This window comes from Elephantulus edwardii, unplaced genomic scaffold, assembly GCF_000299155.1.
Source record: "Elephantulus edwardii isolate Elephantulus edwardi_28Jun2011 unplaced genomic scaffold, EleEdw1.0 scaffold00193, whole genome shotgun sequence".
Lineage (NCBI taxonomy): Eukaryota > Metazoa > Chordata > Mammalia > Macroscelidea > Macroscelididae > Elephantulus > Elephantulus edwardii.
In genome coordinates, this window is record NW_006399943.1 from 1,518,449 (window position 1) to 1,537,150 (window position 18,702).

Below are 18,702 nucleotides of genomic sequence, written 5' to 3' on the forward strand. Positions count from 1 at the left end.
GCTTGGTAGGGTGGAGGGACGGCGCAGGAGGGGAAGGCCCTCTATGAGGTGGATTGATTCGGTGACTGGGGTAATTGCGATGGGTGCATTGGAGACGGTGCAATTGGCACAGGACAGAGCGGAGTTTAGGGCTGTTGCACACAGGGTCACCTTGAGACTCAACGGCACACAACAACAACAACAACGGCACACAACAACAACAACAACAATCCAGAGCTATAGCTTCAGGCCAATCCTGAAAAAAATTCCAACAGCCATCTCTAAAGAATTACAAGAACCTAAAGTTAAGGAACTTGAACTCAAAGTCCTTAAATTCATATTGCAATGGCAAGGGGCAATGTTGAAAGAACCAAGGAGGAATTGTAGTTCCTGATTTTAGAACATATTATTTAAAAAAAAATAAATTCCAAGAAAGAAAGTTTATTTCCACATGAAAAAAAATAAAAATGCAGCAATTCGCCAACAATAGGTAAAAAAAGAAAGAAAAATATTCTACACTACAGTAATCAAAATAACCTGATAGTCGTTTTACACTAGACATGTAGACCAATGAAATACATTTGAGAGTCCAGAAGTAAATCACACATGTATGGTCAACTGATTTGTTATAAGAGTGTTAAGTCCATTTGTTGAGGGGAAAAGAGTCTTCTCAACAAATGGTGCTGGGAAACTTGATTTCCACATGCTGAAAACTGAAGCAAGATTCATTCTTCACACCATACACAAAACAAAACTAGAAACTAATTATAAAGCCTTAAACATGCAAGCTGCAACCATCACACTCTAAGCAGGACAAGCAGGGCCCAAGCGGCCAGGACTCACTTTGAACAATGGATTAACTAATACAACAAAAACTCAAATAGCAAAACCCAAAATAAGCAAAAGGGTGCTTATAATCAAACAACAAATGCTGGCAAAGTTGTGGAGAAACTGGAACCCTGATTCACTGTTGGTGGGAGTGTAAAATGATGCAACCACTATGGAAGGCTGTATGGCGCTTTCTCAAAAAGTTGCAAATCGAGATACCATTTGACCCAGCAATTCCACTACTGGGAATATACCCCAAAGAGACCATAACTGACATCCAAGCAGATATATGCACACCCATGTTTATTGCAGCTTTGTTCACAATAGCAAAGAGCTGGAAACAACCCAAGTGCCCATCAACAAACAAATGGATAGAGAAGCTGTGGTATATTCACACAATAGAATACTATGCAGGCCTGAAAAACAAAGAACTCATGAAATATTATACAAAATGGGTGACCCTGGAAGACATTATACTGAGTGAAATATCTCAGACACAAAAGGACAATTATTGCATAGTGCCACTGTTGTAGAACAGGACTGACATCGTGGTTGGGGGGAAACTGAGAAAGAGGGGATAAATAATGTACACTGCATTGAAACAGATGAGGGAGAGAACTGTTTAAAAGGGATTTAAGATTAGGTATTTTTTCCAAGGACTCCACAGGCCGATCCAGCAGGAAGGTTTACAAGCGTCTGTGGGTCACTGACCTGCTCACCCACCTAGAAACACGGGTTTATTTTTCTGATAAAAGGAAATAAAGAGTCCCGTGCCGTTATTTTCCACACACACACAAAAAAAAAAGATTAGGTATTTTTGTCATGACAGGAGTCCAGAATGAAGGCTGCACAGTGGAGTGGACTTGGGGGGAGGGATGACAATGAAAGAATTTTTCTTTTACTTTTCAAAGAGAGAGAAAAGCAAACTGGGGAGAGGGTTGGGCAGAAAGAAAAGTGCAACAACAACTGAATGGAGATCCAAAGTCTCTGTAAACTTTCATCAACATTAATAATAATAAAAAAGGCAAAACAAAAAATAAAATGCCCTCTCTACATTATATATGCCTGTAACATCAAGCTCATTAATTGTACAGTTTAGTTCTTCCACATCTTTGCTGAATTTGCTGGGTGGCTGACCTTGTAGGGAAGGAGTTGTCCTGTCAACCCAAAGGCAGAGCCACCAGTTACTCCTTGACAAAGACATGAGTAACCTTCTCTCGTGTGATTTATAAACATGATTTGGATGCATTTCTGAAAATCCACTAGAGGCTCAGTGCTAACTCCACAACAAGGAGCTTGAGGATTTTTTCCCTTTTTCTCTTCGAACTATTATGGGGTTGAATATTTCTTTCCAAATCCATTCAAGTTTGATTCATGTATCTCATGGTTCCCTCATTGGGTAGATAGTAATTGCAGTTATGTCCTCTTGTTCACTTGACACTTTGATCATTATATAATGTCCTTCCTTGTGTCTTATTCTGCTTTTTTGCCTTGACATCTCTTCTCCTGGAAGTTAACATTACATCTCTTGCTCCATTTGACTACCTCATGTGTGAGGTATTTCTTCCACACTTTTAGTGAGCATTTGTCCTTGTGTCTAAAATTCATTTCTTGAAGACAGAATAATATTGGATTATGTTTCCCTGTACATCAAGCCTGGAAGCAGGAGCGGCATCCACTTCCAAAATGGCTTGCCTCTGGAAACTCTATGTACGAACAGTGCTCAGGCTGTTCATAGGGTCGCTATGAGTCGTCTACGACTCGACGGCATTAAACAACAACAACAACAACATACATCCTGCTACTCTTCTCCTCTTGATTGGTGCGTGCAATCCATTTCCATTCAGTATAACTGTCGATGGATGTGATTTTACTACTGTCATCTGGCTGCCCTGTTTTTGTGGTCAGTATTTCTCATTTCTTTGTTCCTTTTACTTTTCTATGCTAAGTTAATTTTGTTTACAGTTTTTCTCATCATTTCCTTCATTCCTGTTGTTTTAGTGTTTGTTGTTGTTGTTGATTGCCATCGAGTTGAGCATGACTCATAGAGACCCTATGAACAAAATGTCTGAAGCCCCTCTACAGCTATCGACATTCATCAAAGTTCATAGAGTTTCTAGAGGCATATTATTTAGGAAGAGGATGCCACTCCTGCTTCCAAATGTTTAGCATTTACTGCATCTATAATTGGGCGCTCTGGTGGTTTGATTCCACCAGCCTCTCTGTGGGAGAAAATAATCTCCTCCTGTGTGATTTACAGTCTCTAAAGACCTCCTATCGGGTCAGGGAAGAGTTAATTCCCATCCTGTGACAATAAGTAGTAGTACACTGATGGTTCTCTATTTTTTCTGGTGAGAAAGGTTATTACCTTTAGGCTACCTTTTAGGTTACCGTGTAAGTTACTATTTTCTTCCTAAGTCTAAACCAGCTTTGTTTGTCTTGAAATCAGAAGGCTTAGTAATTTAATTCCAAAAGTCAGTTAGCAAAAGTCCCATGACTCACAATAGCTTTACCCACTGATGGTCACAGTGTTGGCACAAGCAGGCAGCCTTTTGTCTGCTGTACCTGGGTCAGGAACCCACCACAACCACCATCACCACCAGCAGTATATCCTCCACTGGCCTCCAGAAACATCTCCACCCTGTGTTATAATTGACCTCTGTCTACACAAGCTTCCAGATTGATCCCACTTTCCAAGAGTTGATTTCTGAAGATACATCCAACCTCTATGACCCATTACCATTAAGTCTATTTGGACTCTAACTCAGAACAACTCTGTGGGACAGAGTGGAATTACTCTGTACTTTGGACAAGTTGTCAGGAAGGGTGAGTCTTTGGAAAAGGACATCCCGAAAAGTAGGAAGTCAGAAAACAGAGGAAGGTCCCCAACAAGATGACTGTTACAATGACTATATTGATGGACTCACGTATGTTAGAGACTGTGAAGATGGTTCAGGATGGATCGGGCAGGATTCAGACCCCTTGTTCACAGGGTCACTGTGAGTTACAGCCGGCATAGTGGCATTTAACAACAACATATACAATGTATGCAGACAGGCACATCTTTCTCCTGTAGAAGATTTGCAGCATAGTCAAATGTCTTTTGTCTTTCTATTAAAGAAATCTTAGACTTTCACTCTTTCAGTTAGGGTTACTATGAGTTGGAAACGGCTGCATTGCAAAAGACTTGTATTTGCTTTCTTGCTATTAAGGGGGGGCTCAATCTCAAAATTTGTTAAGCACTTGGCTGCTGACTGAAAGGTTGATGGTTTGAACCCACCCAGCATCTCAGAAGAAGAAAGACCTGATTACCTGCTTCCATAACAATTAGCGTTGTTTTCCTATGCCTTGGGCTGGTTCCGCTCACCACCGAGGAAATCGCACAGGTCAGCTCTACTCTGTCGTGCAGCATGACAAGGAGTCACTAACAACTTGGTGGGACCCAGCACCAAGGGTTATAGGATTGCTCTGTGGGAGCTTGGTAAGAATGTGATTCTTAGGGTAATGCTGTAGGATCTGAAGATAATTCAGTGGGACTTTTATAGCTAAGGGCTTCCATTTTACTCTATCGGTTGCTGTTCTGTGCCATCGAGTCATTTTTTACTCATAGTGACTTTATGAACAGTAGCTCTGAACCCCCCACTGCCTTTTTCCCCCCTGTCACTGCAGCCACCCGTCCCTGCATCCATGCACCCTGGATCGCCTGCCCCCACCTGGCCGGTGCTTCAGTGATCTCCTCTCCCTGTCTTTGACACTCCGACTCCCATTAGCCCAGGTACTATATCCATCCATCACATCCAAGGTCTTCTCCTTCACTGTCCTTTCACCCTTCTGTGCACGATGCCCTTCCTCAAGGACTGGTCCCTTTGGGCAATATGTCCAAAGTATATGAGACGGAGCTTCAAAAGTTTGGCATCCAAAGAGCAGCCTGGCTTCCTCCTCTCCAGGACAAACCTATTTGTTCTCTTGGCAGTCCAGGGAATGTTTAATAATACAGCACCACAATTGAAAAGCTTTGATTCTTCTTGTCATCCTTATTCATTGTCCAGCTCTCTGATGGATAGAAAGGAATTGAAAAGACTGTGGCCTGTATCAGGTGCACCTTAGTCACTAGACTGACATTTTTACTCTTCAGTACGCTGAATTGTCCCTGACTGGACTTTCCTAACGCAATTTGTCTTTTGATTTCCTGATTGCTGGTCCCAAGAGTATTGATTGTGGAACCAAGTAAACTGAAATTGTTAATAATCTCAATCTCTTCTCCATTTATCATGGTGTTGCCAGTTGGCTCAGTGGTGAGAATCTTTGTCTTCTTGATGTTGAGCTTCAATCCCGAGTGAAGACTGCAGTCCTTGACCTTCTGCAGCAAATGCTTCAGGTCCTCTTCCATTTTGGCGAGCAAGGTTGTGTCATCTGCATTATGCAGGTTATTGATGAGTCTTCCTCCACTTCTGAAGCCACATTCCTCCTCATAAAGTCCAGCCTCCCAAATGATCTGTATGGTAATTATAATATTTTTGTTATTGTTAACCAGTCCAGAATAATTCAAACCTACCGCAAGAATATTTTTGTCTTCCTTCTAAATCAGTTTTTTATTTTTTCCCTCTGGTTTCACATTTCTTTGTTATCATGCTACTGCTGTTATTGGCTGCTGTCGAGTCAGTGCTGACTCACGGTGACTTTGTACAAGGGAATGAAAGGCTTCCCAGCCCTGCACTAGCCACACACATGTTGCTTTGTTTGAGCCCATTTTACAGACACTATGTCAACACATCTCTGGAGGGTCTTCCTCCGTTTTGCTGACCCTTGATTTACCGAGGATGCTGTCCTTCTCTGGGGACTGGTTCCTCTTTATAACACACCCAAAAGAAGCATTACGAAGTTCTGTCATCTTCTTTTGGAAGGAATAGTCTGGCTTTACTTTGAGAAGAGAGACTTGCTCTTCCTTCTCGGGTCCAGGGTTTGTTCAGTACCATCCTCCAACGCTACAATTCTGGTGCACCCTTTCTTCTTTGTCTTCCTTCTTCATTGCCCAGTTTTCACGGGCCTAAGAGGCAATTGACAGACTCAAGCTTGAAGCAAAAGAACTCTAGTCACCAAGGTAACACTTGCTTTTTAGCACTTTAGAGAGGTGTCTTGTAGAAGATTTGCCTGTTGTGGCATATCATTTGGTTTCTTGACTGTTGCTTCCTTAGAATCTAAGGTGTTTCTTGTGTAAAAATCATAGAATCAGGTCTTGTTTCTGGTTTTGACAAAGTCTAAACACATTTAGTCAAATACTTGACCTGACTGCATTCGTGCTTGGCATTTGTTTCTTGTTTTCTATTTATCTCGTGTCTCCTGTTCTCCTTTACTGCCTTCTTTTCTGCAAACCATTTTGGTTCACTTGTAGAATTTTTTTTGTGCAACTACTATGAGTTCTTTCCTTAGGAATATTCTAGAGACTGTAATGTCTCTTCATGTACCACCGTCAACGTGGAAAATATGAACATTTTAGTAAAACATAGAAACTCACCTTTAGTAGATCTTCCTTTCCTCCCCCAGTCTTTGCACTAATGCAAACTCAAGGGCAGTGTTGTGAAATCTTGAATCTTTTCTGAAAGGTAAAAAAAGAATATCTATCTACACACACTCTACTATTTATATTTACCATTTCTGGTGTTTCATTCTGCCTTGTGAGTTCAAGTTGCTGTCTAGTGTTACTTTAAGCATAAAGAATTTCCTTTCTTAAGTCTTGTAAGATAGATCCTCCTCCATAACTTCTCAGTATTTGTCTGTTTATTTCACTTTCACTTTTGAAGAGTAGATTTGCTGGGTACAGAATTCTTGAGTCACTGTTTATTTTCTTACTTTTGGAATGTCACTGAACTACCTTCGACCTCTCTTGTTTCTGAGAAGTTAGCTGTTAATCTTTTCCCTTATTGCTTTTGAGCATAAAAGCAAACACAGCTTCTTACCCGAAATGTAATGATTCCCATTGATACATGTGTCTCCGTTTTGTGTATGCTCAGGCGAATTTCTAAGGAGATCCAGTGGTTATTTTGTGCCCCTTTGAACTTTGGGCACCTTGAAAATTGCTTTTGAGAAGAAAGTTCTTCTGTTTTGTTTAGTTTCATTTGACTTTTTTTCTCCTCATCTGTCATCATGCCACATAGGATAAAATGAATTGGTTTCCCCAGATGACATGGGAAGCCATTGAAAGACATGGTCTGATTTGTATTTTAGAAGAACCCTCTGTATATTATTCTATACAATAAAGAATAATAAAAATATCTTGTTATAGTTTATTAAAGTCATCCATTTGTGGGATCTCTGTCACAGCAGCACTCGAGAGCTCAGATGAGTAGTCTTACAAAAAGCTAAGAAAAGATTTGCACACAGAAACATTCTGTAATGGAGAGGATGGGAAAGAAGGGGTAAGTCACTTCGTTGAAGGTAGATATATATTAACTTGGGGAAGGACAAGGCAATTTATGGTAAGCCTGGAGGTAGACCAGTCTGACCAATGGACACTGGGAGGCACAAAAAAGTCAGGGACAATGGAGATGAACACTACCACACATACAGCCTGTGACGCTGCTAATAGTATCACTCGACACACACTGGGTTGAACGTGTGCAAAGGTGTATTGGAGTTCATAACTATAGACAGGTATTGCAGGGAGTAATTTTTCCTATGTCTCTGTAAGCGTTAGGGTTGCTATGAGTCATATGTGATGCCACCTAACAACAGCATCCGCAAGAGCTGCAAATATATCCAAGGATGTGGTAGAACAGAGAGCCAAATGGAGAAAACTTCTTAGTCGTAACCAAGCACCTTGAGAGAAGGAGCCAGTGGGTCTGGGAACTCACGACCACTGTATCCGGGGGCATCGAGGTTCAAGGTCTGTGGGCCAAACACCCTGCAGGCCATGTTCTCCATCCTGCTTCGGTGAATAGAGAGCATGTGAGGGTTAGAACCAAAAAAAAGAGGTGAAAGTTTATCCCTGGAAGATTAAGCTGTCAGAGCCAGGAAGCCAATATTAGCATGCATTGAAGTGGAGCTGTGGGCGAGTGAATGATGTTAGAAGCTATGACACCCTGGGCACATGAATGACATCAAAGAACAGCGCAAGATACTTTGCTCAACTTGGAGCTCTCCGTGGCTTCATGGGCTCAGTGTCCAGCCCCAAGCACTGCCCGAAAAGCAGGCAGTAAACAGAGACTCAGCTCACACGCAAGGGGCCTTCCCTCCATATCTTCTTCCAGGGAGGGAGCTCCACTCTTTGGGGATGTAATTTTCCAATAAATCTATCCCTACTGTTTCACCCTCATTTCCTTTGGCCTCCTCGTCTTTTTCTTCTCATCTCTGCACGTTAATGCTCCGTGCACTGAAGTCTGTTCTCCCAAGAAACACTAAAGTTGCTGGACGCTGCTAGAATCTCTTCCCTAGTCTTTCCTGTCAGGTACAATTCTTTTGTTTGTGAGAGAAGAACCAACTAGGGCTTTGATAGACAAAAGGACTCTTAAAAGCTGGTAAATAACTAAAATGCAAGGATTAGAATCTGTCCCTTCAGAGCTAAAAAGAGTGAAGAGACTCAAAGACTCAGGACACAATTACAAAAAGTTTACCACACGGCATGAACCACAACCTCCACAAAACTGAAACTGGGAAGTCTAGAAGGCGCTTGGCTGCCATTACCTCCTGCTCGGAGCACAATCACAAGAGAAGGCCCTGGCAGGGAGGAAGGTTTAGAATAAAATTCAAAATCATAAGGGGAAAAAACCAACCAGACTTACCGGTCCATCAGAGCCTTGGTGAGAGCCCTAAGACTGTGGTCTGTGGTCCCTGGACTCGTATCAAGCCTGGAGCTGAGTCCACTCCTGCAGATGAACAGTCCATCAAGCCATGTTGGTGGTGGTGGTGTCATTAGGGACAGTCGAATTGGTTGCAACTCAGCAGACCTGTGTACAACAGGTTGATGCACAAGCACTGAGGCCTCTGTTAGAACCGCTGTGTAAATACGTCTGGTTGAGGGTCTTCCCGTCTCGTTGACCTTCTATTTTATCAAGAGCTCTCTTGGGTGCAGTCTGTAAGAAGCTGGAAGGCAAACCCAAACATGGCTGCTTGCTATCCACCAGCAGAAGCTCCTCGCGGGAAAGGCAAGCCATCTCTTCTTGGTTTTTTCAGACTCCAAACCCCCCCTGGAGGGTCAGCTATGAGACAGCTCCAGCTTGACTCCAAGGAGCCTTTTTTGGTCCACTTTCCCTCCCATGGTCCTCCTCCAGGGCTGGCCGCTCCTGATGACAGCAGGGAAAGGATGCAGCCCCGACACACACCTTTCCCTTAAAGCCACACAGTAGTCTCGTGTTGTTTTCAAATTACTAATTCTTGGTCTACACACAGGTTCTGTCTGAGCAGAGTTTTCTAGAATTGCCATTTTTTGCAGTGTGACTAATAATTTGTTATGATCCAGTCAAATGCCTTTGTGTGGTCAATAAAATACAAATACACATCTTTCTTTCTAGTATTCTTTGCTTTCCACCAAGAACCATCTGGCATCTGTAAGGACAGCCTCCATTCACTCTCATCTGCATCAGTAACTCCCGTTGTTGTTTGCTGTTGTGTGCCATTGAGCCGGACCTGACGCTAAGCTGAGCCGGTAGCTGGTTCTCAGAGGCAGTTAATCACACGGGAAGAGACCGCCCGTCCTTATGAGGAACAGCTGGTGTATTCGAACCACATGCCTTTTGGATTGCACCACAGCTTCTTATCATTAGGCCACCAGAGCTCCCTACATCAGTAACCACCGAGAGACCAAATAAGATGCAGATGGGAAAGCAGGCGTGGCTTTCCTACGGGTGTAACAAAGTGGTGGTGTTGGCAGGTGTGGCTCAGTGTGGGAAGGGGACAGATGACAGATGGACAGAGCTGAAGCATGAATTCAAGATGAAGACGTTAAATATGTGGATGCTTATTAAACACTCAAAGGGCCCTTCCTCTGTGCAACCGCTAAGCCAAAGGTCAGAGGTTGTAAGTCACCAGCTGCTCTGCAAGAGAAAAGGCAGTGGTCAGCCTCCAGCACACCACAGAGGGCCACGCTCATCTGTCCTATAGGGTCGTGGTGAGTTGGTGACAGCAGGTTGGGGCTTTGGTTTCATTACATCCTCACGGGGTGACACTCTGTAAGCCCCTTCTAACTCACATCCTGAACCTCTCCCATGTGTGCCTATTTCATCCGCATGTCCCTACTTTACCCTCGGTCACCACCTAAGACCCCTGCCAGGCTCATCAACACCATCCAGTGGGTTTCCCCACCTCTACGTTGCTCCCAGTTTTGAGTGTGGCGGCCAGAAACTCTGTCTGGTCACACAACCCTCATACTTCAAAACCTCAGCAGTCCCCAACATGGTCACCCTGAGATATTCTTTAAGCCTTGAATTGAAACTCTCCCCAACAAGCCATCTTTTACCTAACAGCAGGTGGCCAGTAAACCCATGAATGTCACCCTTCTGTAGTGCACTCCTTTTTTTATTTAAAGAAAATATATTTTAGAAATTTTACTACTACTCAAGTACTTACACTTGTAATCAATTGCTCCATTAAGTGCTGATGGTAAAAAAAAGTCACTGTTAGGTAATCTTTCAACTCAATATGAAAGATACGAACTAGTCAAAGGGCCCAGTTCAAACTTTGAATACTTCTCAAAAGGCAATGGAGGTCCCTTATCACTCCTGAGAATGAGAAAAAGACCCATCAGTCAGCACTTAAGAGTCATTAGGCATCAAATTCTAAATTTCGTTATTTATTAGACATGTTTCTTGCCTGGTTTGTCTCCTTAGTTATTATCTGTAAGACTCCGAGAAGCCGTTAGGAATATGCAGATGCAGACTCCAGGCCCAGCTTTGTCTCCAACAAGAAAGGGAATGAATGTACATTATTCTAAATCATCGTGACTTACTGAAGAGATGGGAAGCTTTCATTATGGATGTTTATTAATTCATTGAAATAATAAGTAACCTTTTGGTTGAGGGAGAAGTGAGTTAAATAATTTCTGGTTCTGTGGCAGTAATTAGTCACACATATATTAATTTGCTTGTTTTCAATTCAGACACTATTAAGAAGGAAAAAAATCCAGGAGGACGGGAGGTTGGAGTTAACAGCTTCCCTTTTTTCAACATTTCCAAAAAGCAAATTAAAACAAGCCCTGAAACAAGTCAACAGCAGAGAAACTCATTAACTTAATACATTCTAATCTTGATGTCAGGGACCTCTCCAGAATACTGAGAAGCAACGATGTCGGTTTTGAGCCTGATCCAGACAATGGTCTTCATTATTATTTGCTCTGCATCAGAGAGCTGGACAATGACTAAGGATGACAGAAGAAAATGGATGACTTTGAGTTGTGGTGCTGGAGGAGTCTTGAACATACCATGGACCACCAAGAAAACAAATAGGTCTGTCTTGGAGAGGGTGAAACCAGCTTCCTCCTTGGAGGCTAGGATTTTGAAGCTCCGTCTCACATGCTTTGGGCATGTGGCCAGGAGGGACTGGTCCTTGGAAGAGGATATCATGCTATCCTCTCAGATGAGTGGGAGGACAGTGCAAGAGAGAAAGACCCCAGGATAAGATGGATTGACACAGTAACTGGGGCAGTGGGGGGTAGGTGTGTCGGAGTCAGTGAGACTGGGTCAGGATAGGGCAGGCTTCAGAGCTGTTGTACATAGGGTAGCTATGAGTCACAGGTGACTCAATGGCACATAACAACAACAATCTTGTGAATAGAAATTGGAACTGGATTCAAAGAATTCAGAGCCTGAATTTCTACCTCCAAACACATGCAAGACAGCAAAGCCGGGGTGTCTGTGGCTCCTTTAAGCAGCACAATCTTCTTAACCATCTTCTATGCATCAGAGAGCTGGACAATGAATAAGGATGATAGAAGAATTGATGCCTTTGAGTTGTGATGCTGGAGAAGCATACTGACTATCCCATGGACTGCCAAAAGAACAAACACATATGTCTTGGAAAAAGTGCAGCAGAGTGTTCCTTGGAAGCAAAGACTCCCAACAAGATGGACTGACATGGTGACTTCAACAATGGGCTCTAGTGTGTCAGAGTTGATGAGGAAGGCAAAGGATAGTGCAGGGTACAGGTAAGCTGTTCATAAGGTTTTTAAGACTCATACTTGTCTGGACAGAACCTAACAACCATAACAACAAACAGACAAAGTACAGAAACAGACAAATACTGTACCCAGAAAGTGAAGAGGACTTTAAATACTTGCTGAGAATCAAAGACTATATATAGCCTTTTATATTGATTACATCTCAATATAAAGTAAACTAAAATCCTTACCACTGGACCAAAAGGCAACAACAACAATATGATAGCTGGAGAAAAGACTTAAGTTGTCAACGATTTTATTTCACTTGGATCCACAATCAGCATCCAGTAGTTATGTGCCATGGAGTCATCTGTGACTCATAGGGACCCCTATTTACAATAGCTCTGAAAACGGTCTGATCCTGAGCCAATCTCTCTGTCTATGACACCCTCATTACCCGAGTTGCTATGTCAATTCATCTCATCTGCGCTGACCCTCCAATTTTCCAAGCATGATGTCCTTCTTCAAGGGCTGGTCCTTCTGGCAACGTGTCCTACGTACGTGAGATGGAGCTTCAAAATCCTGGTCCCCAAGGAGCAGCTTGGTTTGACCCTCCCCAGCACCTGGGTAAAAGCAGTCAAGAAATCAAAACAAATGTTAAAATGGGAAAATCTGCTATCAAGGATTTCTCCAAAGTGCTAAAGAGCGCCCCATGTCCTGTCTCCAGATGGCTGGCCCCGCCCACCCCGTTCAGCCACGCCCCATGTCCTGTCTCCAGATGGCTGGTCCCGCCCACCCCGTTCAGCCACGCCCCATGTCCTGTCTCCAGATGGATGGCCCCGCCCACCCCGTTCAGCCACGCCCCATGTCCTGTCTCCAGATGGCTGGCTCCGCCCGCCCCCTTCAGCCACGCCCCTGACCAGGCCAGGCGCGCGGCCGCGGAAGGCGGGGCTGCGAGTGCGCATGCTCGCCCGTCCGCCGCGCGCATGCGCTGTGCTCGCTGGCGGGCAGCATGGCGGGGGCTGCTCCGGGAGCTGTCGCCGAGGAAGACTATTTCGGGAGTTCGGCCGAGTGGGGCGAAGAGGCGGACAGTGGCCAGGTGAGGGGGTCGCCCCCCGACGAGGACTGCTCGTCTCCGCCGGCGGGCCGGCCACGAGGTCTCCGATTGGTTCAAGCACCCCAACCACACCCCCCACCCACGCCCCGGCCCGCACCCCACTTGTCCCCACGGGGCTCCCCGGTTCCCTGCAGCTCAGCTCCAGGGAACGAGGGGCCTCGGGGGACCCCAGACCCCAGAGGCAGCCTGGAGTCCTGCAGGAAGGCCACGTGCCTCAGTTTCCCCAGGGAAGGGCTGCAGCTGGGTTGGTGCCGGTCCACCGTCGGCCCCTGTCTTGGCCAGTCTCCTGGGGTCCCCGAGGCGAGGTGGACACAGTCTGTTTGAAGAGTCCAGGTCCTCAGAGAAACACGACTGTCACCTCGATCGGCCCTCGAGCTCTCAGCCTGGGGGTCCGAGGGATCCTGGGGGCTCCCCGGGGTGGGGGTCCACGGGGACCTGTCGCCCCTGCAGGGCTGGAGGCTCCCCAGAACCAGATCTGATGGACCAGGGGTAAGCTGCACTGCAGTCCCAAAGGCACCCGGTTCGAATCCCCCAGCTGCTCCGCAGGAGACAGCTGGGCGGGCCCCTCCTGTGAGGAGTCCCACCTGGGACTCAATGGCACAGCACATGAGTTTGAAAGGCCCTTCCAGGGTCGGGTGTGGAGCAGAAAAGGCACCTTCCCCATGTCTTGAAGATGTGGACGGTCCATTCAGCTTGATCCCGTCAGGCTGGCCCCGTGTGACAGTGCATCTACCCCATAAGGTTCCCGAGGCCGCCTTTTTAACAGCACTGGATGATCAAGTCCTTCCACGGAGCCACTGGCCTTTCAGTTAGCAGCCAAATCCTTAGACCTTGTGCCACCAGGGCGGCGGGAGCTTACCATCTTGTTCTAGTGGTGAGATTCCCCTGAGGTCAGCTCAGCCTTCTGGCCGGTCTCCCAGAGACTGTGACCTGGTCAGCCTGGCATGGGGTCTGGTGAAGTGCGTTGTTCACAAGAGTAGGTGCTCGTTGCTTTTGGGGATAGAGTGTCCCCAGCTTACCAGGTGCGGTGCCCATGATGTACTGCTGCCCAGCCTTGGTTTTGGAGGGGTTTAGGGCATCTGCCATATTAGTTACCACACTGCCATGCCTTGTAATCTGCTATTACTGTCCTACTCAAGCCAACCCCAAAGACACTGATGATAAAACGCAGTTGAGTTTCATGTGAGAACTGACTTAGGATGGAACCCTTGGACCGCAAGCACGTTTAAAGTCGGAGATTGCCAGCATTGAGCGGATATTTTGACAGAAGGATGGGATAGGGTTGACGTCATTGGATTGGCATGGTGAGAGGGCACCTGAGGCCAGTATGTGCTGTGTGGTGGAACCGAAGTGTCCTGTGTGGTTATTTATCTCATACAGGCAGTGCCGTGAGGTAGAGGCAGAGCCAAGCTCTGAGGGACCTTGGAAAGCTGCAGAAAAGTGACACGTTCAAGGGTTGAGGGCAGAGACAAGAGTGGGTTTGTTAGTCAAAGGATTATGTGACTGTTAGGTGCCCTCTTGTTGATTCCGAGTCATAGTGACCATGCTCCAGTAGCAAGAAACCTCACAATCTCAACACAATCTACAACAAGCCCATTGAGACACAATGTGCACTTTGCCAGTCTGTTTCATTGACATTCTTACTCATTTCCACTGGTTCTCTGCTAGCATGGTGTCTTTCTCCAGGGGTTATCTCTCCTTATTACTTCTCCAAAGTGTGTGAGATGAAGTTTCACTGAGCGATTCTAAGGAACATTCTGGACGTTTGTTCGTTTGGCTTTCATTTCGTATATTCAGTATTCTTCACCAACCCCACAATTCAGAAGCATCCGTGCTCTTTGTGCCTTCCTTACTCATTGTCCATTCTGTACAGGCGTATGAGGCATTTGAAAATGTCACAGCACACCTTAGTCTTTAAAGTGGCATTCTTAGCTTTTTAGTACTTTAAAAATCTTTTGTCGCAGATTTACCCAGTTCATTACATTGGTTTCTTCTTCCATGAGCACCAGTGGTGCACCAAGTAAAATGGAGCCTTTGCAGATATCACTCTTTCTGTGTTTCGCCGTGATGCTGTGAATTGGTCCAGTTGTGAGAATTTTGTTTGCTTTCTGTTGAGATGTGATCGATATTGAGAACTGTCGTCTTTGAGGGGCATCAGTTAAGTGTTCAAGTCCTCTTCATTTTATAGCAGAGAAGGCTCTGTCATCTGCACATCATAGGTGGTTGATAAATCTTCCTCCAGTCCTGATGTCGCTTTCCTCTTCATATGGTCCAGCATCTCGGATGATTTGCTTGGTGTGCAGATTGAATAGGTCTAATGAAAGAATACAGGCCTCATGCACACCTTTTCCGATTTTAAACCACGAAGTCTCCCCTTGTTCTTTTGGACAGCTATTTCTTGGTCTTTGTATATTTCTGAATGTGATGAAGTGTTCTTTGCAATGTTGTTGTTGTTCTGTGCTGTGGAGCCACCTGCGACTCATAGCAACCCTATGTACAACAGCCCTAAACCCTGCTCTGCCCTGTGCCAATCTCACTGCCCCAGTCACTGAATCAATCTGTCTCATAGAGGGTCTTCCTCTCCTGTGCTGTCCCTCCACCCTCTCAAGCATGATGTCCCTCTCCAAGGACTGGTCCCTCCTTGCAACATGTTCAAGATATGTCAGATGGTATCCTCCTTAGTCATTGCCTAGCCCCCTGGCGCATAGCAAGTGATTGCAAAGACCATGGCCTATATCAGGCGCACCTTAGCCTCCAGAGTGACACCATTGCTTTTTAGTACTTTGGAGAGGTCTCTAACAGGAGACTTTCTCATCGCAATAGATCTTTTAATTTCCTGACTACTGGTGCCAAGACTGTTGACTGTGGAGCCAGGCAAACTAAAGCTGTTAACAATCTCAATCTCTTCACCATCTATCATGATGCTGCCCAGTGGTGAGAATTTTTGTTTTCTTGATATTGAGCCTCAATCCCTATTGAAGGCTGAAGTCCTTTACTAGTCGGAAAACATGGACTTGGTGACGGAAATGAAGCTGGAGACAGAATGATTGGATTTTGCACAATCAATGATTTATTCATTTCAAATACATTTTATAAGAAACATAATCGCTTATACATATCAATTATACATAATCAATTATACATATGGATTTCACCTGATGGTATGCTTGGGAATGAGATTGATTTCATCTGTGGAAAGAACCACTGGAGAAGCTCAATATCAGCTGTGAAAACTAGGCCAAGAGCTGATTGTGGAACAGAACACCCACTACTCATATGCAAATTCAAGCTGAGGCTAAGGAAAATTAAATCCACAGGAACCAAAATAGGACCTTGAGTGTATCCCACCTCAATTTCAAAACCGTCTCAGGAACCTGTTTTTGTGACTGAGATATTTCACTCCTTCAGGCTCCCCCATGTTGTTTAACATTTTGTGAGTTCATTGTTTTTCAGTGCTACATAATATTCCACTGTGTGGATGGATGTACCATAGTTTTTCTATCCATTCATTTGCTGATGGGCACGTGAGCTGCTTCCATCTCTTCGCTATTATGAATAATGAAGCATTAAACATGGATGTGCATACATCTGTTTGAATTGTGGTTCTGGTTTCTTTAGGGTATCTTCCCAGTAGTGGAATTGCCGATCAAATGGTATTGGTATTTCCAGCATTTCGAGAAAGTGCCGGACTGCCGTGCATTTTACATTCCCACCAGCAGTGAGAGTTCCAGTCTCTCCACAACCTCACCAGCATTTGTTGTTTGCTGCCCTGTTTAGCTTTGCCATTGTTGTTGGTGTGAGATGATACCTCATAGTTGTTTTGCCATTCTCTTCTTGCCTGCCTGGTTTCTGCAGAGAAATGGACCTTAGTCATCTTGATTCTCCTTTACAGGTGATTCTTCCGTTTCCCTAGTACTTTCAGTATTCTTTCTTCATCTCTGATTTTGGAATATTTGATTTATAAATGTCTGATTAGTTTTTCTTTTTGTGTCTATCCTGTTTAGTTTGTTGAGCTTCTTGAGTTCGGTTCTGGACTTTGGTCACTTGTTGTGCCATCTTGTCCTGGTGTGTGTGTGCGCGCGCTTGTGTGTGTGTGCGCGCACGTGCGCGTCACTGAGACGTTCTGTCTTTTTATCATTCTGCTTTGATGTATCTGAGTGCACCAGGTGAGTGTGCCCTCAGCTCGTGTTCTGATGGGTGTGATGGAGAAAGGTAGCAGTGTGGTGCAGCTGCAGAAGACGGGGCTGTTGCTGGTTACTGGCACGTGTGCTCGGTGCGTACTCCTGCTGGCTTGTCTTTGCCCCCCACCCCGGGGTGGACATCGTTGCAGTTTTGAGTGTTTGCTCTCATCAGAAAGCTGCTTTAAATGTTCAAATGGCAGAGCTGTGTCATGTCCATTCATAGCAACTGCACTGCAGCAGAACGAAACCTTCCCCCTTCCTGCACCATCGGTGAGGACAGCTTCTGCTCTGCTGTAGCCCGTTGTTGCGGGCCGTCTGTTTCAGGCCGTCTCAAGGACCATCTGTAGAAGGAGCAAGGGCCACATGGGGAGTGCCGTATCTGACCTTTACCAACTCCACAGTGGAGAACTGGCCCTGTCAACAGCATCAGTAACACATAACCAGTTCCCACTAGGTCAGACATGTTTCCCATGCTCCCATGCCTCTTCCTACTCATCTCAACACCAATCTTACTGCTTTGCAGAGTCCATAATCTGATATGATAGCTCATAGACCCTACAGAACCATATTGCGGAAATTAAAAGGTTATAATCCAGATTAATAATAGAATAACTTCAAAACAGCTCCAGAAATTTCACGCAAGCATCTCAACCTCGAGCCTTGTGGCTCTAAGTGTTTCAAGTTTTCAGTCCTGCCAATATTGGCTTCTCTCCCCACCCTCCACCCCCAAAGTCCCATCTCGTCTCATGTCATATATCCAGTTCAGCCCTGACTGCTATTGCCGTCCCAAAGTGGGCCCTACATTTTCCGGCCTCCTCTTTACCGGAGTAGGGAAGATCTCTTTCCTCTTCCCTACCTGGGGAGGATTCTGTCTCTGTAGCTAGTATTGTCCAGTTTATTGGCAAGATTAGCCAATCTTGTAGATTGTTGATATTAGCCAGTCCTCTTGTGGAATGGTAGATAACCAGTCCCTTGTGGCTAAGCCAGCATGGCTCGTTAATAGTCCTGCCAATCCACATGGTCAGTCGTCCACACTACAGAAGCCATTTTGAAGGACAAACCCCTTACGGACTCTGTTTTGCAGACTCACTGCCTCTCCTAGCGTGATGCCCTTTTCCTTGAATGACATCCCCTCCCCTTTTACAAGCACAGAAAGCAGTTTAAAAATGCCATGACTTGGGTCTTAGCACTTGGGGCTCTGAACAGTTGTCCTTGTTCTTCAGTGCTTCCGAGAGGTCCTTTGCAGCAGGTTTGCCCAAGTAACAGATAAATCATTTGATTTTTTTTTTTTTCACTGCTGCTGCCATGGGTGTTGATTGTAGACCCTAAAGTCTGTGACAGTTTGAATCTTCCTCTTACCATGATGTTGCTTATTGGTCCAGTTGTGGAGATCGTGTTTTCTTCATGTTAAGATGTAATCCATCCTGAAGCCGGTGGTGGTTGGGCTTCATGTTAGAGCTTCTGGGAGCTGGTGGTGTCCTGCTTACAGTAACACCGTGTACGACAGTAAC

General features: G+C 45.1%; 1 protein-coding gene across 1 annotated transcript in view; it reads left to right on the forward strand.

Moving 5' to 3' along the window:
* Window positions 1–12,905: 12,905 nt before the first annotated feature.
* The window catches only part of LOC102870473 (negative elongation factor D-like), an 18,050-nt gene continuing 12,253 nt past the window's right edge, over window positions 12,906–18,702 (forward strand). Inside the window, exon 1 of the mRNA XM_006896864.1 lies at window positions 12,906–12,992. Coding sequence (XP_006896926.1) covers window positions 12,906–12,992 — 87 coding nt within the window. The remainder of the gene's footprint in view (window positions 12,993–18,702) is intronic.